Genomic DNA, 25,174 nt, shown 5'->3' with positions numbered 1-25,174 from the left:
CTGACCGCGCCGCCGACCCGCGCTGCCCTCGCCCCGCGCTGCCCTCGCCCCGTGCTGGAGCACGAGGAGCTGCTCGCCACGTGACAGGAACGGCGGAACCGCCCTTCCCTCCGTGCCCGGGTTCGGCTGGGCCGTGCCTCGGAAGGCTGAGCTGAGTGAGGTAAGTGAGGAACAAAATGGTGGCCGAGGGGCTGCGCTAGGGGCGGACGGGGCGCTGAGGGAACCACGGCCGCTCTCGGGCCGGGGCTGATCCCGGTCCTGCGGCCGCAGGGCTGGGCAGGGCAGGGCAGGGCAGGGCTGGGCTGGGCAGAGCTGCCACCGCGCCTTGGGCGGGGTCTGGTGCCGGGCTGGGGCGGGGTGCGCGCTGTGACCGCCCCCGGGGCTGCCCGGTTGTGCCCGGCCCCGCGCCCCGCAGCCGTGTTCCGCTCTCCCCGAGTGCCAGCAGCAGGTACGGCCCGCAGCGCGGCGGGGTCAGTGCGGAACCCTCCGGCCCGGGATGTGGGGCGGCTCCTGGGGGCACCGGGAGCCGGGCGGAGTCGGGCGGGCGGTGGCAGCGGCAGCTCTGAGCCTGGGGCTGCCGGGGGGAGGTAGGGGGAGGGGGCTTGGGGCGAGGGGTAGCGCTTCGTGTCTGTTCGGTGCTCGGTGTGGGGCTCTCCTGCGGCTCGCAGTAGCGTAGCACCTCCGTGCCCCCGTGTAACGCTGCTCCCCGCAGTCTGACTCGGTGGTACACCGCGCCGTGAGACCGGCCGCCTGCTGAGCCTCTGCGCCGGGAGCGGCGGGGGCTGGCTGCTTCTGTGCCCGGGGAAGGGATGTTTGAACGCTCTGAACAGAAATTCCAAAAATGTGGATACTTAAAATTATTTGAAATGTTTCCTAGGAAGAGTGTTTAAAAAAAAAAAAGTTATGGGGATGACTTGTTTCAAGGAGGCCTCATTAGTAAGTAGATTTCATTGAATAAAACTGCTTTGAATGTTATTTGCTTTTGGATGTGAAAAAAATCCGACTTTGCTAACAAGGATGACACTAGCATCAGTTTCCTCTAAGTCTCTTTTTTTTCCTTCTGATTATTACAATTCTTTCAGTTTTCCACTACTAGCTTTGCATGATGCAAGTTTATCAGTGAATAAACATTTCCTTTGCTGAATTTATGGCATGGCTCATCTCAGGGTACTTCTGCTGTAGAGCAGAACACAGTTCTGAAGCACCTCTCATCCTCTGGGTTTCCCAAACTACCCTGTAATGTGCTGTATAACATCTACCCAGCAAATGAATTGTTGTCCAAGTTTGCAGGATCAGGGCTTGGCTATTGCAAATGATTTCCCTCATCCTGTCCATGAGGTAGTTTATTCCACAGTCCGTACTACACAGCGCAGGGAGCTCTAACTTTAACCCATAAGCTAGCAGGGAGAAGCTAGCAGAACCAGGGCTGCTTGGTGGCCACTGTGTGGGCTGTGCTGTGCCGTGCCATGCTGCAAGGTGTACCTGCACGCTGTGGGGATAGTGGGGACGCTGTCCTCTGCAATAATGCTCCAGTCCTGGGTGTCAGCGTTCACTTATCTGTGCCATCAATGGGCCCCACCGCAGTGCTCACTTGCTGGAGCAGCATGGAGCTGCACTTCACAGATTTCACTAAAATTCAACATGACAGTAGGGTAGGAATTGAAGTCACACCTTGTAGGTGTATGTGGATGGCAGACTTCTTAAATGCTGTGCTTAGATACATGGAAGAGTTTTCCAGTGGTTGCCTGAGTGTTCAGATACCGATGCGTTTTAGTGAGAACTGGGCACACACAGCAGGCAGAGGAATGTCGCCTGCCCTCAGAAGAATGGATGCTTTCTTCAGCTTGATGAAATTCCAGTACCACAGGGAAAATACTTGGAAACTGAAACCTGCAAACAATATTTGGCTACTTTTGAATGCCTGAAGGGTGACAAAGCAAAAATGCTACTGTTAGATTCAACTTTGATTTTACAGGCGCACTTCCAACCTGTTTGTCAATTTGTTCCTTTCATCACCAAAGCATGGATGTGAGATAGCATTCACAGTCCGGTCTCATGGTTCCGATAACGTTACCGAGGGTTGCCAGCTCCAGCTGGGAGGTTGGCTGCGTGACAGGGCTGTTTTTGTAAATACTTTATATATTTTTGTGAGTGCCTCAGCTGTCTCCTGAGTCAGCAGTGTCACTGAGGGGGGATGCTGCTTCTGGGAAGAAGAGAAGGTAAGAGCCTTTGTATGCTGCGTGGAGCAGCAAGTGGCTGTTTTCAAGGGCCCATGCCGAGCCAATGCTTCCCCAGGTTCAGATGAAGTAACTTTCTGTATGCTGGTGTTGTACAGTGTGCTAGTGGGAACCAAACCATTCTTAAAATAGCCCTCTGACTTATTTGGTGCTCAGGATTTGTATCTGCTTTTAGCTTGCTTTAGGAATACAAGCTTTCCAGTTTAATTCCAGACTCAGTTAGTGTTGCTACTGGCATGTTACTCATGCTTATGAAAGAAGATGTGGGATAGGGATGTGGAGCTCCAGAAACCATCTATTTCCCCCTTTTGCTTTGAAAACCAAACCAGAGGAATATTTTAGGGGTCGGTTTATCTTCTTTTTGAAATTGCAGATTGGTTGCAGTAAAACAACATGGTTGCTCACAATGAGTAACTGCTGTATAGGGAGAAGCAGCTGTTCTTGTTTATTGTTCACTTTCACAGCACTTAGGAATTGCCATATGAATTATCCATTTCTGAATACGTCTCTGCCTGATCACTTTGTGTACCTCTGCCATGTAGTTTATTCTGCTTCTCAACATTAAAGTTCTCATCTTTTCGGTTTCATCAATTAATCATCATTTAATCACTTCAGATACTAAGAAGACTAAAGGAATTTGAAAGAAATGCTCTGGATGATTGATTCTGATTCCATAAAAGGAAAAGTGTTGCCAGGGCTCTCAGCTACAGGCCAGGCTGGAACTGTTTTGCCAATATCAGACAATCTCCCTAGGTGGGGGTAGTGCACAGCTATGGAGTCTGCCATGTTTAGTTCGTCTGCAAAGTATGTTCCTGCAGGAGGCTCTATGAAACAGCAGCCATGTAAAGAGGTAATGCAGTCTGATACAGCCCTCGGGGCAGGAGCAGAGGAGCTGTCTCACCAGCTCGGCAGTGTCTCGGCTCTGACAGGAGCTTGTAGCAGATGTTTAGGCAAAGGGTGAGAACGGAGTTTGTGTAGACACATTTTCTTAGGTCTGTCATTGTGGCTTTTGGCAGTTGAGACCTGCCACTGTTAGGGATTTCATGAGCTGAAGGTTGCATTCAGATGATCATGTTTCATAGACAATAGTCATCCCATCCCTTGTGAATTTCTCTCATCTTTTTGATCCCACTTGCAATTCTGTCTCCTGAGCAATAATTTCAATTTAGTGCCTGCAGAGAGGCATTTTTGTTTCCTTTAAAACTGCTACACAGCAATTGGGTTGTACCTGTCCACATAGAAACAATGCCTTAATGCAAATACAAAAAAAAAAGAGTTTTTTTTTTTTTTGTATTACTGCCTATGTCATTTTCTTGCCCAACATTAATTCCAGAGTTGGATTTTCTTCAGAGCTCATTCTATCATGAATTTATCTTACATGAACAACTGTGAGGATCTACCATGAAGAGTGCTGTCACCATGGAAATAAGTCACAGCTGTCCTGTATCCAAACAAGAGTGATTGGGATGCTGCTGAGCCATGAGGCAGACTACAAAACCCTCACAGGTTTATGTCACTAGAGGTCTTCTGTCTTCCCATTGTTTTGCCTTTTAGTAAGAATAAAAGTGAACTGGTGGCAGAAGCGTCTGAACAGACTGCATACACAACAGGCCTGGAAACCATGCTGTGTGGTTGTTTCCCAAGAAGTCCAGGATGTTGGCAAATTTCCTCTATTTACACTACATCCTACAGTCTGCTGTTTTTTTATAGCAAAAGTACACTGGTTGCCAGAGTGGATTCATCAGGCCTTTTATGTTCTCTTTGGCAAACAGTTGGGTGATTGGCTTTTTTGTACATATGCCAGTATGTCCATAGCCTCCAGGTACAGCTGTGCTGCCAGTGCTGCCAGTACTTGCCTGATCTCAGCAGTGAATGCTTTCTTGCAGCATCATGAGTCCTTCACTGTGCAGACACTCAGCGTATGCAGTCTGCTGATCCGGATGTGTATCTGGGGCACTGGGAGAGAGCTGGTTTGGTAATATGGCTCTGTTATATCCTGTCATAGGTGGATTCAGATCAGACAGTGTTCATAGCTGTCAGCTTCCAATTCTCCACAACTACTCAGTGAAGGAAAGTGTGAGCAGAAAAATCAGGGAAGGAAGTAAGAGGTTGTCACAGTAAGTGCTTGGACAAGCAGCAAGGTTTATCCCTGATTATCCACTGATGTTGCATTTGCAAGGTTAGAGCTCAGACAGAGCTGCGGAGCTGAACAGAGCTGCAGCAGCTTTTCCTTGGGGTGCTGTCAGTGCTTGGCTCAGGAGAGCTGCGTGAGGTGGCATGAAGACTCTGGTCTGGGACAACCAGGCTGCACCAGGGCTGCTCCATGGGCAGAGCCTGGCACTGGTGCTGCAGTAACTTGCTATGGTGCTCTGCATAGTTCTGCTCCTTCATACTTCCCTTTGGATAATTATTTTATTATTATTATTTTAGTTTTTCTGTTTGTCCTTGCCCCTCTTTCAGGTGAACTGGGATTTATCCTCAGTCAGGATATTCAAACCAATCAGCCAGAGTTTTTTTTTATTCAAATTTGGGATATGATAGTGACTGTGTAAAAGGATTACATGGTTTGGACTCAGATTTTTTTTTCCCCTGTTCTTATTTTTACCCATTTCAGAGTGTTCTTTCCTCACGACAAGCTGTGGTTTTGGTCTTTCCCCTCTTCTTCTCTTTTGCCCCTCATCCACTTCCCATTGAGAGCCTGGAGCTGCTTTCAGCTGGTGTCCCAGCACAACTGGAAGAGGGAGAAAGCCATCTGTCTGTGCTAGGAACGAGTGAGGCAGTGGGATGCTGTCCAAAAAGAAAGTTTAAACATATGTTATTTACTGAATGTTTCCACATGCAGTAAAAATAAAGCTACAATTCAAAACAGCGCCTTTAAAACACTGGAGAAAATGAATCATCCCAGAATCTCTTGGGTTGGATGGGGGTTGCTGCGCTGAGAGCTGTCTCCATCAGGGCTTTCCCTACTTCCAGGCTGCCTGCCTTGAGAGCTCTTGTGGTTCCTCAGCCCTGAAAGCCTGAATCCCGTTCAAAAGAAAATTAAAAAACACTGTTTAAGCACCAAAGCAAGAGCAGTAAACACTCTGCTGTGAGGAAGAAGGGAGTTTTCAACATGACTGTCAGCAGCATTGCCTTCTCATGGCTGCTGGCCACCAGGGGCTGTGGCAGTCAGCTTTGTGACAAAAAAGCCTTCATGAGAAGTTATCTCTTCAAGCCAGAATGACCACATCTGCATGTATTCAGAGAACTGAAAGGAGAACTGTAATAGCTGTTATATTGATGTACTCGGAAGGAGATGTTTGGGAGGAAAACCACTGCCTGTGAGATGGGGCAGCCTTGTCTCGGGTGCCTCGAGGAGGACAGTGGGGGAGTGCTGGGCTGCTCGTGCAGGTGCAGGGCTGCAAGCAGCTCCTGCCCATAGAAGTAGCTCTGTCTTCTGTGTCCTCCAAGCTGGAACCACAAACCTGCATCATCTGTACATCTCAGGGATGCCTCATGTTCTGATCAGTGCCCCTGAATTAGAAGAAGGATTTTGATTTTGAATGTCTGTGAGGTGAGGAAGCTCCTGATAGTTCACTGTGCTGCCTGTCTGTGCAGTGCCTTGGGCTGTGCTGCAGCACCACGAGGCCAGGTCTGGGATGGTCTGCTGGTGGGGCTCAGCCGTGCTGTGCTTGTGGGGCAGATTTCCTCCGAATACTTTTTAATCACCACTGTTTTATTCTCAGCCCTAGCATGGACTTCTGTCCTTGTCATCAGTGTAGCAGTGGCTTGTTGTGAGCCCTCACCTGGTAACCTGTGCTTGCTGCTTCACATGGAGCACTTCATGCTTCCCTTCTGGACTCCTTTTAGGTTGTCTCTTCTGGTTTCCATCCCATCCTCTCTGGTAATGATGTATTACTCTGCACTTCCTTGGGTTAATGATAATGGATTGAGCAGACTTCTGTGCTACTGAGGAATGCATTGGCTAACTCGCAGGGGAAGAACGGTTTGCATCAAGTTGCAGATCATTTCCCCTCTGCACAGCCAGGACCTGGTGACTGAAGGGAGAACATCTGTGTCATTTCCCCACAGCTGACCACAAACATGTCCTCACTGTCTCCATGAGCATGCTTTGGCTGTCACCACCAGATCCTTCTATGGGGCTTGATAGGGAGTTGTAATCATATTTTAATGTACTGGATTATGTCTTGCGGGTTATATAAGAACTCCTTTAAGACATGTTTTCGGCACTGAACAGTGATTTGTGTCCAACTACAATTCACTATTCATTTTTGCTTGCAACTGAAGGAGAGCAGCTGGTAGTTTCCACTGATCATTCTTATCTGTGCTGTATGTGTGTAAGTGCATGATTCAGCTCTCACGTATGCTAAGGTAGGGCTTTTAAACAGTTGATGGTATCAGTAGATTTTCTCTGGGTGTGTTTCAATCAGATGGGAGACCTGTATATTCTCCGAGAGTTTCTCCCATGTAAGTAATATTCTTCCTGATTTATATCATGCAACTGAGAAGAAACTCAGGCTTTTGTGTCTTTGCATGCACCAAGTTTTCAGCCTCAGTGCATCAGACTGAACCTGCTGTTTTCATTGAGTGGATCATATTCAAGAGGTAGAGAGACCAGAATAGAGCTGACATGACTCATAATGCAAACAAACAGCTGGAAAAAGTGAACAATACACAAATCATCTGGGTGTTCTAGATTGCTAAAGTGGTTTAGTAGGAATTTTAACTTTTAAATGCAAAAACCTACTTGCCAGTTGTACGGATAATGCTGTACTTTGTGTCCTGGACTGTTCACATGAGTTCCTCTTGGAATCAAATGCATATTTTAAATGAAGGAGGAAGCTGTTAAAGGAACAATGCCAGTTTGTTCTTTTAGGATTTGGGATTGGCTGCATCTGTCAAGATGTAACTGCTAGGAGTACTGCTAACCATCCTGCCTCTCCTGTAGAGGATTGAAACAGTTTGTGGATCCACCATGGTTAGAGTAGGAGGAGGCTCTTCCATGCCAAATTTTCTTGTCCCACAGAAGCTTTGTTTACTTCTTCGGGAGGTGGGAGGAAAGGAGTTGTTCTTAGTGTTATGTGTATGTGAATTTAAGGCTGTCAGGAGACTGAAAACAGAACTCATCTCTATGTTAGGTATTCTTTTCAATGCCTGTCACCATGGCAACAAAGCTGAAGTCCCATCAGATTTCTTTTCCATGGCTTACTGAAAAGTTAGTCATATTATATACTATTTTGGAAAGGAGGCAGTAAAGAATAGAAAAGTAGCCTCTTTTTCAGTATGTACTATCATTGGCTGTTAATACTGCACTGAGCTGTCTTCCCTTCTCTGTTAAATGCAACATGATGTCTTGCATTTCTTATTGTCAGAACTTGAATGACTCTGTAATATTCAATCTGACAATCTTTGTAAATTCATCAGAGTTTTTATGGGTTTGCAAAGGATCAGAGAGAAAAGAAATGGTTGTGTGGGTAATCAGAAAGTGTAGATTATCTTCAAAGTGTAGGAACAGCTAAACCTGAGATAACAATTTGATATTTGATCTGTTAAGAGACATTATCTCAGCAGTGCTCTGGAGTATTCAGCTCTTGCTCTGGCAGTGTTACTGTCACATGCACAACCTGCTGATTTTGTTGGGATTGATCATGCCAGTAGTGCTTCACTCCTAACAAAACAGAGACTCTCTTCTTTTGTTGCAGCAGAAGTATGGTGGTGGTTTACTTCTCTTTGATACTGGAGGTGTAGAATGCTATGAGACAAGGGAGCCCTTCTTTTCCTGAGGAGGGATATTATTTCTTTGGAGCAATCCAAGTCTCTGGGCAATTGTTGACAAATAAATAGAGAGAATGAAAGAATTGCCTGGGTGGAAATGCAACTGTTTGCCTCCAAGGTACAGTGAGGACTGAGGTACAAGAGCCATTTTTGAAATGTACATGCTGTGTGGTTACAGACTTCTGCTCAGATCTACTGTTCTCCCCATACTTTAGAAATTCAGAATGTACTTGGCAGTTATTTTGATGCCCTGTATTATCCATCAAAATGAAAAATACTACCCTTTCCATCTAGAAATGCAGAAATTGCTTCAGAAGCATGCAGCAGGTGTTTTTGATGCTCTGTGGTGCAATGTTATGTTGGCTGCAGACCTCCTTTGTGGGCCTTGTTTATACAACACGTTTAGACAAATTAACTGAACCTATCATGAACTAGGAACTGGAGTTGTAAATGAGAACAACCATATGGTGATCTGGCGTGCCACCGTCACAGCCTCATTTCACTCAGCTGAGCTTTCCTGAGCAGCCCTGTGTGGGTAAGTCCTTTTCCTATTGCTGGGTATACAGATGGGAATGGCCTCACTTTAACTGTAGTTCAAACGAACAAAAAGTTATTCCCAAAGAAAACGTGTGCTTGTTTTTCTCTTTTAAGTTGCTGGCAGAAAAACTATGTATAAACAAGAGTGCTTTTTCTGAAGGTAAGCCTGAGCTCTCAATGTTGATACACTGTCAGACAAAAGCAAGCATCATCATGAGTGCTATTTCTGTTAAACCAGGGTGCTAACAAGGTAGCAATCAGACCTCCGAGGTTCCATGCTTCATGGAAATACTTAGAATTTTCCTGTGTAACACTTAGACCTCTTTACAACTAAAGCTATTTAAACATTTCTTTTTTGCAGTTGCTCATATTCAGTGAATATCCTGAAAATAAGCCTCCAGGAGCTTCATCGAATGGCTTCAAAATATACATGCTGTTCAGTGTCTTAGAAATGTTAAAGTACAGAGCTTCGTGAGGAAAGCCCTGTGTGCTAATATTTGCTTTGTCATACAGAGGAGCTGCCTACTAAATACCTATGCACATTCTTTTGCATTCAATCTTGCTTTAGTCAATTTTTACTTTAAAAATTAACTTTAAAAGCATTACCACTACTACCTTGCACATTTTGTGGTCTGAAATACTCTGGCATTACCAGAAGTCAGAGGATGTTTAGTTTGAGTGTATGCATTCCATCAGCTCGGGTAAGCTGCTCTGGATGTTTGAGGTTGAGTAGGAATCAGACTGGAGCCCAGGGGAATAAAATGTTGCCTTCTTTTCTTGATTCTCTGAGACTGGATGATACTGTCTTCAAGAAAGATGTTTTAGGCAACATTATATGCCTGAGATGATTGTAGGTGTGAAGATGTGACAGTAGATTTGATGTGGAGGAACTAGACATTAATTGTTCCCACTAATTGGCATTGCCATGTGATGAAGCAGAAGGAATAGAGATTCTAGACTCAGTGTTCATAGGTATTCCTCACAGTGGGACAGGATGTTCCTTCCTGTGCAGTGCTGGGCCAGGTCTGAGCAGAATGGGAAGCACAGCAGTCAGGGCCCCTGACGGTGCTGTAATGGAGAAGATGCATACCAGGACATTTGCTGGGCAGAGAGACAGGAGGGTCTCCCTGGTTCTTCTGGCCTTTCTTTTGAAACAAGCAGTTCCCAACCTTTGGAGAAATCATTTAAAAATGTATTGAAGAAGCAATCTCCAAATTCTACCTTTGTCTCTGAGATGCACAGACCTTTGCACAGATTCAGCATCCACGACGGACCAATTTCATGTGTTGTGTGTGGTATATTGGGGTGCTTTCCCCATAATTATTTCCATAGGCCAGTCTCTGAGATAAGGCATTCTCAGACAGACCTGGCATGGTTATGTTAATTGCACATCTGGATACCATAACGAGTTGTTCTCTTCCACTGTTTTCTCAGAACATTGGACTTCTCTTAAGTTCTTGTTTTTATCACTGTTATGGTTTATGCAGCCAAGTGCCATTTAGATGATCCATCTGCACTGAAATCCCATATTTCAAGCCCTTTCCTTGTTTTCCTTAAGTAACTTCTCTTTGCATAAGATGCTGACCCTGTGCAGCACTGTTTCTATGACTAAACTGGACAGTTTTATTAACATCAGCTTAAAGTTTGCCTTTTTTCCCATGTCTCCATCAAGACATCCTTTTTGGTATGGTTCTGGCAACCTTATCTGGCATTTGCCAGCAGTAACACATCCAGAGCACAGCTTTCTGTGGCTTGACTCAATGACACAACATTTTCACAGCAGTAATAAGCCGTACTGGCATATGTTACACTTACTCCCTTCTGACTGCTTCAGATGAATCCTTACCAAAGATTATTATAACACACAATTTATTCACCATAGCTCTCTTTCCTTCTGCAGATAGTTGACAACACAAGCTTGGACTCAGGACAGAACTTATAAAATGCCAGGTTAATTAGGAGACCACATCTAGGTGTTTGTTCCCTTCCACTTCTCACCTCCTCCCTTCTGTCTGCCCCAGCACTGGAAAAAAGAAAAGTCTTGGGGGATTTGAGCTTACCCTAAAATGGGATGCTAAGAATGAAGACTATCCTGGGTCTCTTTGCTTTCCGTCTGTTAATTTTGGCAGTGTCTCATTATACAGACTTTTATTAATAAGAAGTCCAAAGTATTTTTCCATTTGGAAGGGGCTTGTCTCTTTCTAACATTGTGCAATCCAGTCATCTTGGTTTGGGTGTGCTGCAGCTGCAGAAGCCGTTCACAGCTGGCTTCCTCGGAGCTGTCCCAGTACACAGTTAGCTTCCAAAGTTTTGTCACCAATTTCAGGCCTCTGACTCTCTGAAGCTCTTTCACAGAAGTCAGAAATATCAGCAGAAATAAGAGATTGTTTTCATTATCTATTTCACTCTGAGAATTTGCAGTGAAATTTTCAGAAGTACATTAACTAAAGCAGTGTTTGCCAACTTGAAATTTCAAAATAAAATATGTCAACTTGAACAACAGAGAAACAGTGTTCTAGGAAGAGAGAGGAAGTATTGTCATGGGGAGAGGAGAAGGCACATGCAAAATGGGGTCTGATCTTTCCATATGGGAGTCTTGTGCCTGCCTCCTATTGAGGCACCTGCTGAGAGCTAGAGAAAGCACCAACCTCCCGCTGTCAGTAATCCTTCTTGGGGTGCATTAAAAGCAGATGAATAACCAGCAACATGACCACACAGAGGCTTTAGTTATGTTCCTCCTAGTGCTCTTGTTTGACCTCCCGGGATGTGCACTGCAGTGTGTCAGGAGCAGTGTCTGCAGCCCTCAGCAGTGTGCAGCAGGTGCCGGACCTGCAGGAGCTGCTGCATTAGCTGGAGGAGCATGGGGCTGCTCTGCACTTGGGCTGCCAGTGCTGGAAGTGGTGCGTGAGCCTTTCTGTGCAGCAGGTACCTGGGAAGTGCTAAGGGCTGATGGTTGGAAGGACGAGCTCTTTGCTGCTTCTGTTTGTGGTGGCAGTCCATCAGCATGCTGTGCTCAGCCATGAGTGTTGCAACTCCATTGACCTGAATGGGACTGATGGCTGCTAAGTTTCTGTCACGGGGGTCTTGCTACACCATCAGTGATATTTGGTTGTGGAATTACTGAATTAGTGTTGCTCTCTCACCTACCAGACTGCTAAAGCCCTTTTGCTAACATCAGAGCTGAAATAAACCGGTCCATCTCAAACTCCTCTGGCGTGTGTTACCGTGATAGAGGTTTGTGTAATGTGGCATTCAGGTGCAAGGCATGTGATGAATCTCGCTTCCTGCTCCTCTGACAAGTTCAGAGAGATGAAGGTGTATTTCCTCCATCCTCAGGTTGTTCAGACGTGTACCATTAGTGCTCCTCTGTTCTCACATCTTCAAAACCTCTTTCTGCAGCCCCTGCCATCTGGAGCAGGCTTGCTGTTTGTTCCTTTGTGTCTCATCAACTTTCCATTTAGTTGCAGTCTTCAGCAGACAAAATGTTGCCTTTGTTGTTGATGTCTTTTAATTTCTCCCTATCCCCTTGGCCTTATGACTAGATATTTGGCTTGCTTGAACATCGCTGTTGTGTCGGCTGTAATGGATAGCATATTGTCTTGAGCTTTGCCTGCTGGGATTAAGTATCTGTAAGTGGCTGAAGGAGTCTGAGGTTTCCCGGAGGAGTGTGTGCACAAACACGTTCCGCCCCGCATTGCTGAGGGGGTGGGCGTGTTTGTCTCTGATAAAAGATTGGCTTCTGCAGCACTCTTCAATATCGGCGGCAGGAGGAGGAGGAGGGAGCTGGGACTCCCTGCAGCTTCTGCAGGAGGGAGAAACTCATTTGCTGTTAGGAATGAGCAAACAGGACTTGGGTTATATTTTTCTCACCGTTTTTTGCACAATGGCTCTGAAGCTGAACTGTGTGAGCTCCATGTCTGTTGCAGGGCTTGGGTATGTTGTTACAGCAGCTGTGGTGCTTTCAGCTGTGGTAAGTGACCAGCACCACAATTAAACACTGACAAGCTTTTACTTTGCAATTACTCATAAGTGTCGCAGTATTTTCTAACTTTGTAAGGAGTTTGCACAATTTTATAGTGGGATGTGGGGAGAATTGAAGTCTGGCTGACTGGAATCCTGGCAGTAAAAACTTAGTGTTTTCCATCTTTATCTGTTTGATATCAGCTTAGGAGTCACTTTGGTAGCTAACCTGCTGTTTTGCTTTCTAGTTTGTAACGTTCTTTATTTCTGCCTTGGAAGCTGAGCATATGGTACTCTTGTCCATCAGCTACTGTGAACTCCTTTCTTTATCGAATTACTGGATGCTTCTGACATAACATTTTCATGTTTTCTTCCCTGTTGTCTGATATCCCTTAAAGGCATGCTGTAACATACAGACAAACTTCCTTTACCAATACTACAGAAATGTTCTGTTTACATTCAGTGTTACCAAAGTGAATTATTTTCATATGTAGGTAAATGGAAGTATTCATTATGTTTTTATAAAAGAATAAATTGTATATTGTAAATTGCATTTGTGTGAAAATGGGTATTAAAGCAGAATCACGATGTCCCTAGGACAAGATCTTATGTATAATACTTTAATTCCTAAAACAGAACAGTGACACAGAAATAGTGAAGTAATATGTGTCCATTGATTATCAGTAGAAGAATACGAGAAACTTTGTAGCTATCTCTTTGATGATATTCACAATGTTTTGCAACAAGAGCAGGGTAAGATTGCACAATAACAATAATAATAGCTGGATAATATTACACAAACTGTGAATAGTGATAAATAATTGTGCAGGCTGTACATCCAACAAAAGTGGCATGTCCATTTCCTGCGGTCTTGGACTTTTAAGCAACATTTATAGAAAAGAATAGTTAGCAAGGAAACTTGTATTCCACTTATGTGCTATATGGATAAGGTAGAAATTTGGAAAATACATGAAGTAAAATCAAGAAATTAGGCAAAAAACCCAAACAGCAACAACAACAACAACAACCCAAAACAACACTAGAGAAAAGAGAGCCGACAAAGGAATGTGCTAGGGATAGGGCAGAAGGCAGAGTTGTTTGGAATTTAAAAGTAACAGTCATCAGTTGAGAAAGATTTTATTTATTCATGCAGTTCAGTGCAAAAGAAAAGAAAGGAAACTCTCCACTCATTGCCTGGGACAATAGAGATCAGAAGCAATATAATTTAAACAAGAATTTCCTTGTACTGTTTGTCTTGAATAACATCCTCTGTCCTGCCTGTAGCCTGTCAGCATGGTGGAGCACGCTGAGTTTTTGAAGGCTGGGAAGGAGCCTGGCCTTCAGATTTGGAGGATCGAGAAATTTGATTTGGTACCAGTGCCAAAAAATCTCTACGGAGACTTCTTCACAGGAGATTCCTATCTGGTGCTGAACACCATCAAACAGCGGAGTGGGAACCTCCAGTACGACTTGCACTTCTGGTTAGGTGAGTCTGGTGGGAGTGCCCTTGCTGAAGTGAATTCTGTTCCTATCTCTACTTTGTCATTCTCCAGTAAGTGTTACCCAAGGAAATAAGGAACAGAACTTTTGGCACCCTGAGAGTGCAGTTTTGGTTGCACGTATTGCTACTCACCTTGAATGTTTGAAATAGTTTCTGAATAGAGACTACAGCCACCTCTGTCCCAAGAAATAGGATTGTGTTATCAAAGTAATGGCTTTTCTGATCAAGGTGATGTAATTCCAAGCTCTCCAGAGTCAGTTGTTAGGCCCACAGAAAAGACAAGACCTCAGATGAGAGAGTGCTGAAATCTTTTCCATTTCAAGGGGTAGAGGTCAGTTGTTTTCTTCCTTGCTGAGTGTGTGTTCCTTTTTCCCATGAAGTTCAGAACTCTCAGAAAGAGATTCCAAACTGTTGAGGAACTGGTGCCCTGATAGTCTCTACAGCCTTAATAAGCTGATGAAGTCTTTCTGCAGATTCATCTGCTTGTGAATTTGGCCCATGATAAGCTTCCTTCCAGAACAGCATGAAATAGCAAAGGGAAAATGTACGATCCTTACTAAAGGCACAGCTGTGAAGCAGTGGGGCTGCACCAGTTGGGGTGGTATCATAACCCCTACAGGAAAATAAACTTTTTTGATGCTGTCTGTGGTCATTATTGAAAAGATTGCAAACATCTACTCTGCAGGCCTGTGTGGAAGCTAGACTTTCCACGAATCTCCTTTCTCCCTTGTGCTTATGCAGTTGAATGCTGAGGCAGAAACCTTGCATTCTCTCCATGTTTTTGCCTTTTCATTTCTTAGGAGATGAAAGCTCTCAAGATGAGCGTGGGGCAGCTGCCATATTCACTGTTCAGATGGATGACTACCTTCAAGGGAAAGCTGTCCAGCACCGTGAAGTGCAAGGCCATGAATCCTCAACATTCCTGGGGTATTTCAAGTCTGGCATCAAGTACAAGGTAGGTTATGGCTGGACCTTTATCCTGCCAGTCTGAATCAAATCTGCAAGAAATGGCATCCTGCCCACTTCTCAGAAGAATAAGAATTGCCCTTTTGCCAGTTGATTAAAAAACATTCTCAACCAGATGTTTTCAATGAGGTGGAACTGACAGGGTGGAGAACAGCAGATCCCGGTGGGAGAACTTTGGCTCAATTAATAATGCGAAAGAAAAGCCCCAGGAAATTTTAGAGATTGGGGTTTTGTTTTTCTTCAAGAGGCAGAGGGAAAAAAAACACAGACCCAAGATGTCTGGAATGAATTTAAGAGCAATCCAAGTTAATGGGAAATGCCTACTCAGTAGACTTAACTTCTCCCAATTGCTTAACTAAGACTGGCCTTGCCTGTCTTTTTTTCTGTGCTCAGTCCACCTCCACAGCATAAGGAATAATTTTTTCTTTTTAATTTTTGTCTTAGGCTGGTGGTGTGGCTTCTGGCTTCAGGCATGTGGTTCCCAATGAAGTAACTGTGCAGAGGCTTCTCCAGGTCAAGGGCAGGAGAACAGTCCGAGCAACAGAGGTCCCTGTGACCTGGGAGAGCTTCAACACAGGGGATTGTTTCATCCTTGACCTTGGCAGTGTAAGTACCACGTAAAAGATGAGTTATCAGACTTTCAGAGGCAGGAAAATTCTGATTAATTCACTTTTTTTTTCTTCATGCTGTGTTTAGTTATCTCAAGTGTTCAGCATTCTGAACCATGTAGCTGGTTTTCTGACCTCTTTCACTCCCAGACTTGCTGCTGCCTCCTCCAGAAAAGGTCCTATTAGGGTCTGACAAGTGACAGCTGCATAATTTTTCTTTCTTTCCAGAATATCTACCAGTGGTGTGGCTCCAACAGCAACCGCCAAGAGCGTCTGAAGGCCACTGTGCTAGCCAAGGGGATTCGGGACAACGAGAGGAACGGTCGCGCCAAAGTCTTCGTTTCAGAGGAAGGAACAGAGCGGGAGGAAATGCTTCAGGTTGTTCACTTCATCCGTTTCTCTGTTCTGGAATGGGAAGGGCAGTATGTGAAAGAACAGAGGCAGTCGTTAGGTAGGCTCAGTAGTGTCTGTCTTTACACAGGAAGTGCTAGTGTTAGAAACAGTCTCACTTCAATGCGGACTTGCTGGGACATCAATATGTTTTTGCTGTTGTTGATCTAGAAGTTTCTTCTCCATGTTCCTTGAGGCTGGAGCATCTGGAAACAGATTCTTTTGGATTTGCTAGTAATGTTTTCTTTCCCTTCTCTCTCTCAGGTCCTGGGACCAAAGCCCAGTTTGCCACAAGGAGCTTCTGATGATACTAAAACTGATACAGCCAATAGAAAGCTGGCTAAGCTCTATAAGGTAACAAGAAACAGATGGACCCTGACAATTGTGGAGAGAGAAGTAATCTTTCCACAGTTAAATGGAGCTGGAATAGCGTAGAAGAACTGATCTGATCTGACTCAGAGTCTTTTAGGAACTTTTTTAATTTAAACGTACTTAAGGAACTTTGGTTCCTTACGCTGCATATCCGTGTGCTTTTTACTAACTTTATCAGAGACTAGTCAGGAGTAGAGATTCATCTGGAACTTCACAGGGATTTATGAGACAAAGGCAGAGTGTGAGATAAGTGGAGGGGCACTGTGTTAAAAAGATGAGAAGAATAGACTAGAAACTGGCATTACCTCTTTCAGCATATAGTGAGCATGATGAAGTAATGATTTGCAAGGTAACATTTGCCATCAGCTAGTGTGAGTGCAGAAGACTGTTCAAGACTTTTTGGGAGGAATTCTTCTCTACAGCCATCTCCGCTAATGACTTGGTGAATGTCTGCCAAGATGGGTTGTGATGTAGACCTTTACTTATTAGTAAGTATATGAACTCAGGCCATTAAACCCACTTGATGCAGGAAGACCTACTCACAGTTACCATGACAGCACTATTCAGTTCTCAGAACTTTAATGGCTGCTTTTGCATCAAATATATTTACCATTTTGGATTCATCTTTGATTCTAGTGATTTCTGCTTTGTTAAATGTATATGAAATCTTCAGAGTAAGTGCTAGGTTCTGTCATACTTTTGCTGCGTCAAAAGTACCCTGCTTGAATAATAATAGTTCCTGAAGAAGTCACTGCATTCAGGTTGATTTGCCTTCCACTCCATGAGTTTTGGACTACTGCCATGAAGCTGTACGGGAATGGACAATACCTTATCTAATCTCTGTGCTGTGTTACCACAGGTCTCGAATGGAGCTGGGAACATGGCAGTTTCCCTTGTGGCAGATGAGAACCCCTTCTCCCAGGCAGCACTGAACACAGATGACTGCTTCATTCTGGACCATGGCACAGATGGAAAGATCTTTGTTTGGAAAGGTATAGAGATGCAGATGGAGCTGGTTATATATGCATAGGATTTTCATCCTGGTCCCTGTTTCTTTTGATCCAGTTAGGAGAATGAACTCTTGATGGTGGTGGTGATTTTCAGGGCATTAGATAATGCTATCAGCATTAACAATCTCAGAAAAGCACTCTCATCTGAAATGTCAGGTGCCAAGATACTGGGGTTTTGGTTAAATGAAGGCTTCTGGGAACCAGAATGAAGAAAGTGATGTAATAAACAGAAAGGAAATTGTTCTCTCAATCATCATAGTAAAGCATAAAAGAAATAAAAAGTTCACTTAGTACTTGGCATCATCTTCTAGCTGGAATTCTGTGCCCTTCAGCGTTTGCAAAATGTTGAAGTGCTATGGACAGTTTTTTCTCTAGACAGATGAAACTTGTTAAAAGTTGATCTCTCCTATTTCTATTTTTTTTTTCATTAAAGGGAGGAGTGCCAACTCTGATGAGAGGAAGGCAGCCCTGAAAACTGCTACTGATTTCATTGATAAGATGGGTTATCCGAAACATACCCAGGTAAGGATGTGCAGCCCACCCAAACATGACTGAATAGTTTTGTACTGCATAGGCCACTGACTCCAAACCACAGCTCATGTGAAGTGTCAGGTCAGTCTTTCAAGTAGCTCCTGTTTTGGTGGACATGCTCTTTAGCAGAGAGATACTGCAGTGTATCTCCAAGGCTAGCACTATCCTTAGAATGTCAGTTATCTTTTCCATGACCTCTCAAGATGGTGAAAAACAGAAGATATGTGGAAATTTGCCTTTCTTAAAGTTTAACATCCCTTCAGCTTCCCTCAAAACTCAACTTAGACTGAGTATACATCTCCCAGCATATTCTAAAACCCATATTTTTGGTTGTGGTACCATCCAGCACAGTTACACAAAGGCTTAAAGACTGATTAACACTAGCTTGGAAGAAGCTGGGGACAATCCTTTCAAATGAGCGGTTGCAACCAGCATCAAACAGATGGTTTGTGATGTGTCTTCAGTCTTGGTAAAGATCTATTTGATATCTAATAAATGGAAGTTTGATTGATTGCTGTATTTCACATGTCAGTGAGACCTGACATGACTTCTTAGTACTGCTTTGTGACACCAAGCCCTTCACTGCTGTAGTCTCAGGAGTATTGTACAAGGCAATTCTGACAGCTTGAAATCAGGACTCCTGTGAAGCAAGCAGTAGCCAGAGCTGCTGTGGGATCAGGCATCTCCTGATGGGCTGGCTCTTTCATTTCAGGTCCAAGTCCTCCCTGAGAGTGGTGAAACACCTTTGTTTAAACAATTCTTCAAGAACTGGAGGGACAAGGACCAGACAGAAGGACTGGGAGAGGCTTACATTTCTGGTCACGTTGCTAAGATTGAGAAGGTACCTTTCGATGCTGCCACTCTGCACACCTCCAGGGCCATGGCTGCCCAGCATGGTATGGAGGACGATGGCTCTGGTAAGAAACAGGTAAGCCATGTTAGCATCCTTTTGAAAGGTTTCCAAAATTCGCTTTCCTACTTGATGGGTTGCTACAATCACAGTTGGAGCATGAGACTCATCAGTGCTGCATTTTCATAAATGCTGTGAGGAAATCTTCAACATTTAAGATATTAGGAAGGTCTTGAGAGCCCTGCAGCCATGTAGTGTAGATGAGTTGTCATTTTCACTCCAAGTTTGCCCTGGAGACAATGCTTCACCCAACAGCATTGACCCAGACTTCTTTCTCATTTCTTCTTGTCCTTGTTATTCGAGCTCTTGCCATCATATATGTGATGAGTGATTGTCCCAGAACACCTATCTGGCATGTCTGGATGTATGTGTTTGTGCATAGAAGCAGTGGTCAAGGTGGCTTGAAAGAGCTGAGCTGTGAGTCCTAGCCAACCTTATACTTTTCAAAAATCTCCAGTAAACTAAGAGCTCTGTTCATCATTGTCCAACTGAGAAAAATCGAAATGGTCATGTAATGCACAAAATGGGCATCAGTGTTCCAGTGCTGGTAGTCTTAACTGACATTTCTCCTGCATTTCTCACCATTCTGAAGGCCTGATCAAGATTTGGGAGCTCACAGTAGTAGTAACTAACTGTTCCTTGCTTCCAGGCCTGGCTGCAGGCTGTGGAAATCTGTGGTGGATGGGAATGACTGATTTTTAGTGGCTTTCCCCAGCAGGTGGGGCTGCAGGACTACAAGTTTTGGGAGGCTGAATGAAGAAAATGAAACGCAGGGCCTGCTAAGGAACATCTGCTTATTCCACTCAGAATAATTTCTTCTCCCTTTATGCTCTTTTTCTAGATTTGGAGAATAGAAGGTTCAGAGAAAGTGCCAGTGAATCCTGCAACATATGGCCAGTTCTATGGAGGGGATAGCTATATTATCTTGTACAACTACCAGCATGCTGGGAAGCAGGGGCAGATCATTTACACTTGGTAAGAAAGACTGGGCATTTGTGGAGCTATGAGTCTACTTTGAGAATGAGTCACTGCTGGTTCCCATTTATGGAGGATCCTTGGGGAATAAGATTCCACCTAGAATACTATTCCCTTCCAAAACACTAACAGAGGTCTGGAAAGTTTTGGAATTTGAATGGAAGGAGTTACTGTGCTAGCATCTTTTTCACTTGTTTGCTTGCTTTTCTAGTAGTTAACCCCTTCTTTGGATCAAGCTCTAGACTTATTGCAGAGTTTCTACATCTAAGACCACTGTAACTAACTTTGACACCTTCATTGGTGGATTGGGACTGTTACAGTTCCCAGGCCGTGACTTTAAGAGGAGTTTTGTAACAAGTCTCACAGTGCTGATGTTCTTGCTTCTTAGCAATCAGAGAGGGCACAGGCAAGCTGAGTAACTGAAACCAAAAAGAGTACAGCCTGTGTAAGTGCTGCATGTATAGTTCATGCTAGCAGTGCTAACAGGATGTCTTTAAGCTGGCTGCTGGAAGGATCTTAGGAGATAGGCATGGAGATACTAAAGAATCTCTGCTTATTATCCAGAAAACATCTGTATCTCCTTCTCCAATAGTCATACAATCTAAGACAGTGAACTTCTTCATGCTGAATGAAGCACTACCAAGGGTTGGTAGCGTAGAAGTTTTTCTTGCATCTTGATCTCTGTAAGGTGCATATGTTGGGGAAAAGGCTAAAAGTACAACTCACTTTTTGCCTTGTCTTTCAGGCAGGGTGCTCATTCCACTCAAGATGAAATTGCGACTTCAGCATTCCTCACAGTACAGCTGGATGAGGAGCTGGGAGGCAGCCCCGTGCAGGTGAAAAAGAACAACAAGCAAAACAAAAAGCACAAAAACCCACTGAGAATAAATAGAATATAATTGGTTTTCTCATACCTTGCAAGTGGCACTGAGCCTTCTGCTTTCTAGTATTAATAATTCTCAGAAATTAACAGTCTGCATTTCATACAAATTAATGCAACATGTTGGCAGCCAACAGAGCTTGCTAGGAGAAGCAGAAAACACCCTGAATATATTTAATTAACAGCAGCTGGATCAGCAAAGACTGCAAACTCCATAAATTCTGTAAGAAGATTCCAACCAGCAATTTGGTGGCAAAATCCATTTCTAGCACACCTTATACTTCTCTTCACCAGCATCTTAAAACTGACAGCAGGTTATCTTTTTCTCTAGAAACGAGTAGTGCAAGGAAAGGAGCCACCTCATCTGATGAGCATGTTTGGTGGAAAGCCCTTGATTGTTTACAAGGGTGGAACCTCAAGGGAAGGAGGCCAGACCACACCGGCACAGACACGGCTGTTCCAGGTCCGGTCCAGCACCTCGGGAGCTACCAGAGCTGTAGAGGTATGTGCCTAGAGCCAACTTCTGTGTTGTACACATAAGCTGCAATGGGAGCACAATCTCTTTGAGAAGAGCAGTGGCCAGATTGAGCTTTCTGATGCCAACAGCATTTGAGCAGAAAGTTGTATGTATCTGTAGACTGTATAAAGAAACACACGTTTGTTTACTTTCCATATGACTGAGCTTAACTCAATACCCAGATATGGGCAAATATACAACATGTATTGTAACCCTACATGTTTGCATGGAATGCTTTGTTAGAAGTTTGTTCAAGGGTAGATACTAATTTTGGTTTTGAAATTACGGGCTCTACATAGAGGATGATTACACCTCACATGTGCAACATCCTTTCTTTTCAGCTGGATCCTGCTGCCAGTCAGCTGAACTCCAATGATGCTTTTGTTCTGAAAACTCCCTCTGCTGCTTACCTCTGGGTTGGCCGAGGCTCCAACAGTGCTGAGCTATCAGGGGCACAAGAGTTGCTGAAGGTTCTGGGAGCTCGTCCAGTACAGGTTTCCGAGGGTAGAGAGCCAGGTGAGGGACGCACACAGAGTCTGAGGTCATTTCTGTGTAGCTGCACGTTTTCAATAATTATTTCATGGATATTTTCTTTTTGTCTCCCAGAACAAGGAAATGTGAATAGTCATAGAGTGTGGCTTCTCTGATCTAGCATCTTCATAATGTTAACAGTGCACTCGTGTTTATAGGCCTTTGGGATTTTCTGACTTTCAAGTCCTACCCAGGCCATACTGCTACTGTGTTTGCCAGGAATACTTGAAGCAACAGTGTATCTTCTTTTTCAGATAACTTCTGGGCAGCTTTGGGTGGAAAAGCTCCCTACCGTACCTCTCCCAGGCTGAAGGACAAGAAGATGGATGCTCACCCCCCTCGTCTTTTTGCATGCTCCAACAAGAGTGGACGCTTCACTGTGAGTATCTGGGAAGATAGTCAAGTAATTCAACGTTCATCTGACAAAGCTGAGATAAGCTTGGTCTGAGTCTGCTCCAGGTCAACTAATGGGCTAATACACAAAATTATCCTTTGTAGTGTTGCCTCCAGAAGGGAAAGCATTAGCACTGTTTATTTTTTTGCAGAGACAGCAGCTACTTCTATAGCAACTTTCTAAACCATTAGACTAGTCCTCCCCTGGTTAACAGCCAGCATTGCAGCTCCTAAGATTTTAACTCATGAATCTTTCAAGCAACAAGAGGCAGCATAAGAAGTCTTGTACGTGAATGAAAGACTGTTTTTCTAGGTAGATAGAGACTGATTTCTGTATTCTGTTGCATAAGAACACTTCTGTAACACAGCCTGAGTTGTGTGGTTAAATACCATGCCAGTGATATGTTTCTCACTGACAAGAGGTGAAATTGGAGCCCTGGTAAACTGCATTTTTCTTGTAAAGGTAGTGATGCTTGCAGAATGTCCTCATCTTTTGACCTTTTGTTTTTCAGATTGAAGAAGTCCCTGGAGATCTGACTCAGGATGACCTTGCTACAGATGATGTTATGATCCTTGACACATGGGATCAGGTATGTCATGTTTACCTCATAAGGAGAGAAGCAAATATACGCAATGTGGGTCTAGATTTAGAGATCCAAATTACAGTCACTAGCAGGATTATTGAATTACAGAGTCCTTTCACCTTGAAGCCTGAGAATATTGGTTTAAAATGTAAATGTATTTTCTGTTACTGCAGAGGGCTTGTATTAGTTGCTATGCATGACACAGCCAAAAGTGAACTTAGAGCTGAATTTTCTGCCTGTTTTATGTAAAGATGTTCAAACATCAGTTATTTATTTCCTGGTGTTAAGATAGTGTGCAGCTTGTTTACATAACTAGAATTTACAGCAGATTAACAGCAGTCAGAAAGCTTCTTGTCACCTACCAGTAGCTTTATTCAGGTGGGTCAGTGATCCAGGGACACCAGGAAGAATATGCTGTATGTTCCTGTTCAGTGTTATACTCTGTTCACTGAGCTCTTATCTTCTCTTTCTTAGGGACATTAGCTTTTGCTGAAACAATTCCTGTGATTTATTTTTTTTAATCTATAGGTCTTTGTATGGATTGGAAAAGATGCCCAGGAGGAAGAAAAGACTGAGGCTTTGAAATCTGGTAATGTCATGACATTTTTCTTTCTGAAATTAATGTTTTTTATTTTCCCACCATCTGATTTTAAGTCGGACAATTTAATATACTGAGAAATATATCTCAGTCATAACATTCATTGTTGTGATCAAAATGATCACGTAGATTGAGAAAGGAGGATCCCATAGATCAGCATAAAGAGGTATTTAGAGACACTGCTGAAACCCTAACAGTGGAAAAGTATCCCTGTGTGGGTGAGTATGGACTGCTGTTATATTGGAGCATTTTATAATCCTAACCTATGTTTTCTACCTAAAAATGGCAGTCTTCTAACAGGTGTAGATAAAAGCGTGGAGTATAAGCTTAATGAAGAATCTGAAATTGTATCTCTAGCATCCATCTACTGCTCCTTAAGATTTGTACTACATGAGGTTTTCTTCTACTTGTGCCTTTACAGCTAAACGATACATTGAGACCGATCCAGCCAGCAGGGACAAGAGAACTCCAGTCACACTTGTTAAACAAGGGCTTGAGCCTCCAACCTTCTCTGGCTGGTTCCTGGGCTGGGATGATGACTACTGGTCTGTTGACCCTCTGCAGAGAGCAATGGCAGATGTGGATGTCTAGCTAACAGGTTTTTCCTCTTTTTAATAAAGCAAGTTTAGTTCCTTCAGTGCCTTCAAGAGCTGCTTCCTCCTGCTGGATGGATGCTAGCATGGCAATGATGTTAATAGCCAATTAGCTGTGCAATAAGTACCAAAACCAATCACAACCAGTCGTATTACTGTACTCCTTGCTTTGATTACTTTTAATACAGTAAAGCTTTTTTGGAATAGGAGAAGAATAAAATGGGTGAGCTTTGTTACTAAAGATGAAAACCTTAAACAGAACCTGTAGATCCCACGTTTGAACTTACTTGAAACAAATACACACCTTAGAAAATGAAACCTTCTTTGTGTTGTGTTTTTTTTTTTGTAAGTTTGTTAAATGTTTACAGAAAGGATTTCACGGTGGTTTGGGATGTTTTGTTTTCCCCTCCCTAGGACTTCTAACATTTAATACCCTGGTAAATTGCCTCTATTCTTCTCTTTCAGAAGATCAAGCAATAGTAAATAGCGATTTTTAACTCAGGATCAGAGGACCAAGCGTTGCTGTTTTCAACAAGAATTCACAGGGGTGACCAGTACATAGCAACAGGTACAGACTCACTCATCTTCCCCAAGGATTAATGGCACGCCATACAGTACCTTTATTTTCCTATTGCAAGTGTGTGCACGAGTGATGCTAATTAGTACATCTTTGTTAACCATGTTTACACCTCTACAAAAGCTTAGTTCTGCTTACCTTAACTATAATACTGCCCAACATCTGTAGAAAGGTCTATTGATTTTATAATGCAGAGGTGATAATAGCTGAAAATACAGAACTGACCTTTCCAGAAAGGTGATAGAAAAAACAAGCACTTTATTCATTGATCTTGGGTTTTGTTTTCTTTCTCATCTGCCATTAATTAAGGTCTCGATTCCAAATTAAGTAACAGTGGTTGCCTAAAGAATCTCCCTCTCATGCAAACTTTTAATTCTAATCCCATTTTAATCTTTAATGACATTTACAAAACAGGTACAAAATATGAATACAGTTTATCAAACTTGTACCTTGAGACGACATGCACTGAAGATTATGTGTTTGGCATTAAATGTAAACCTTTGCATCACAACTAATAGCACAGGTCTGCTCAGAAGAACCACTGACACATGAATCATTAATTCTGTTAGGTATATTAACAGTACAGAGCCTTCTGTTAAACACCTCCCACTAATTACAGTTAGGAATGCATTTATTGGACCTGGATAAAATGCAGTGTTTAAAATGAGAACAAGAAAGGAAGTCTATTTGCAAACAGGAATCAAGGTTATGGCTTTTTATTTTTTAATT

The 25,174-nt window shown here is 43.5% G+C and overlaps 1 protein-coding gene across 2 annotated transcripts; it reads left to right on the top strand.

Annotated features, from left to right (window-relative positions):
* Positions 1 to 894: 894 nt before the first annotated feature.
* Positions 895 to 24,186, top strand: GSN (gelsolin). Of its 2 annotated transcripts, XM_065737277.1 has the most exons (18): positions 895 to 936; positions 12,295 to 12,519; positions 13,794 to 13,995; positions 14,811 to 14,965; positions 15,421 to 15,582; positions 15,813 to 15,962; positions 16,239 to 16,328; positions 17,206 to 17,338; positions 17,790 to 17,878; positions 18,600 to 18,815; positions 19,639 to 19,772; positions 20,518 to 20,608; positions 20,984 to 21,154; positions 21,511 to 21,685; positions 21,955 to 22,079; positions 22,606 to 22,683; positions 23,206 to 23,266; positions 23,697 to 24,186. In XM_065737277.1, the coding sequence occupies exons 1-18, from the start codon at positions 904 to 906 to the stop codon at positions 23,864 to 23,866; spliced, it is 2,460 nt and encodes an 819-aa protein (XP_065593349.1). In that variant the 5' UTR covers positions 895 to 903; the 3' UTR covers positions 23,867 to 24,186. The 2 variants fall into 2 exon arrangements, with proteins under 2 accessions (XP_065593349.1, XP_065593350.1); XM_065737278.1 differs by lacking the exon at positions 12,295 to 12,519.
* Positions 24,187 to 25,174: the final 988 nt, after the last annotated feature.

The sequence above is a fragment of the Cyrtonyx montezumae genome, unplaced genomic scaffold (genome assembly GCF_038088225.1).
Source record: "Cyrtonyx montezumae isolate F1298 unplaced genomic scaffold, pur_monq_1.0 scaffold_20, whole genome shotgun sequence".
Taxonomy (NCBI): domain Eukaryota; kingdom Metazoa; phylum Chordata; class Aves; order Galliformes; family Odontophoridae; genus Cyrtonyx; species Cyrtonyx montezumae.
Note: the sequence above shows the minus strand (reverse complement) of the source record. Positions and strands in the feature narration are given on the sequence as shown.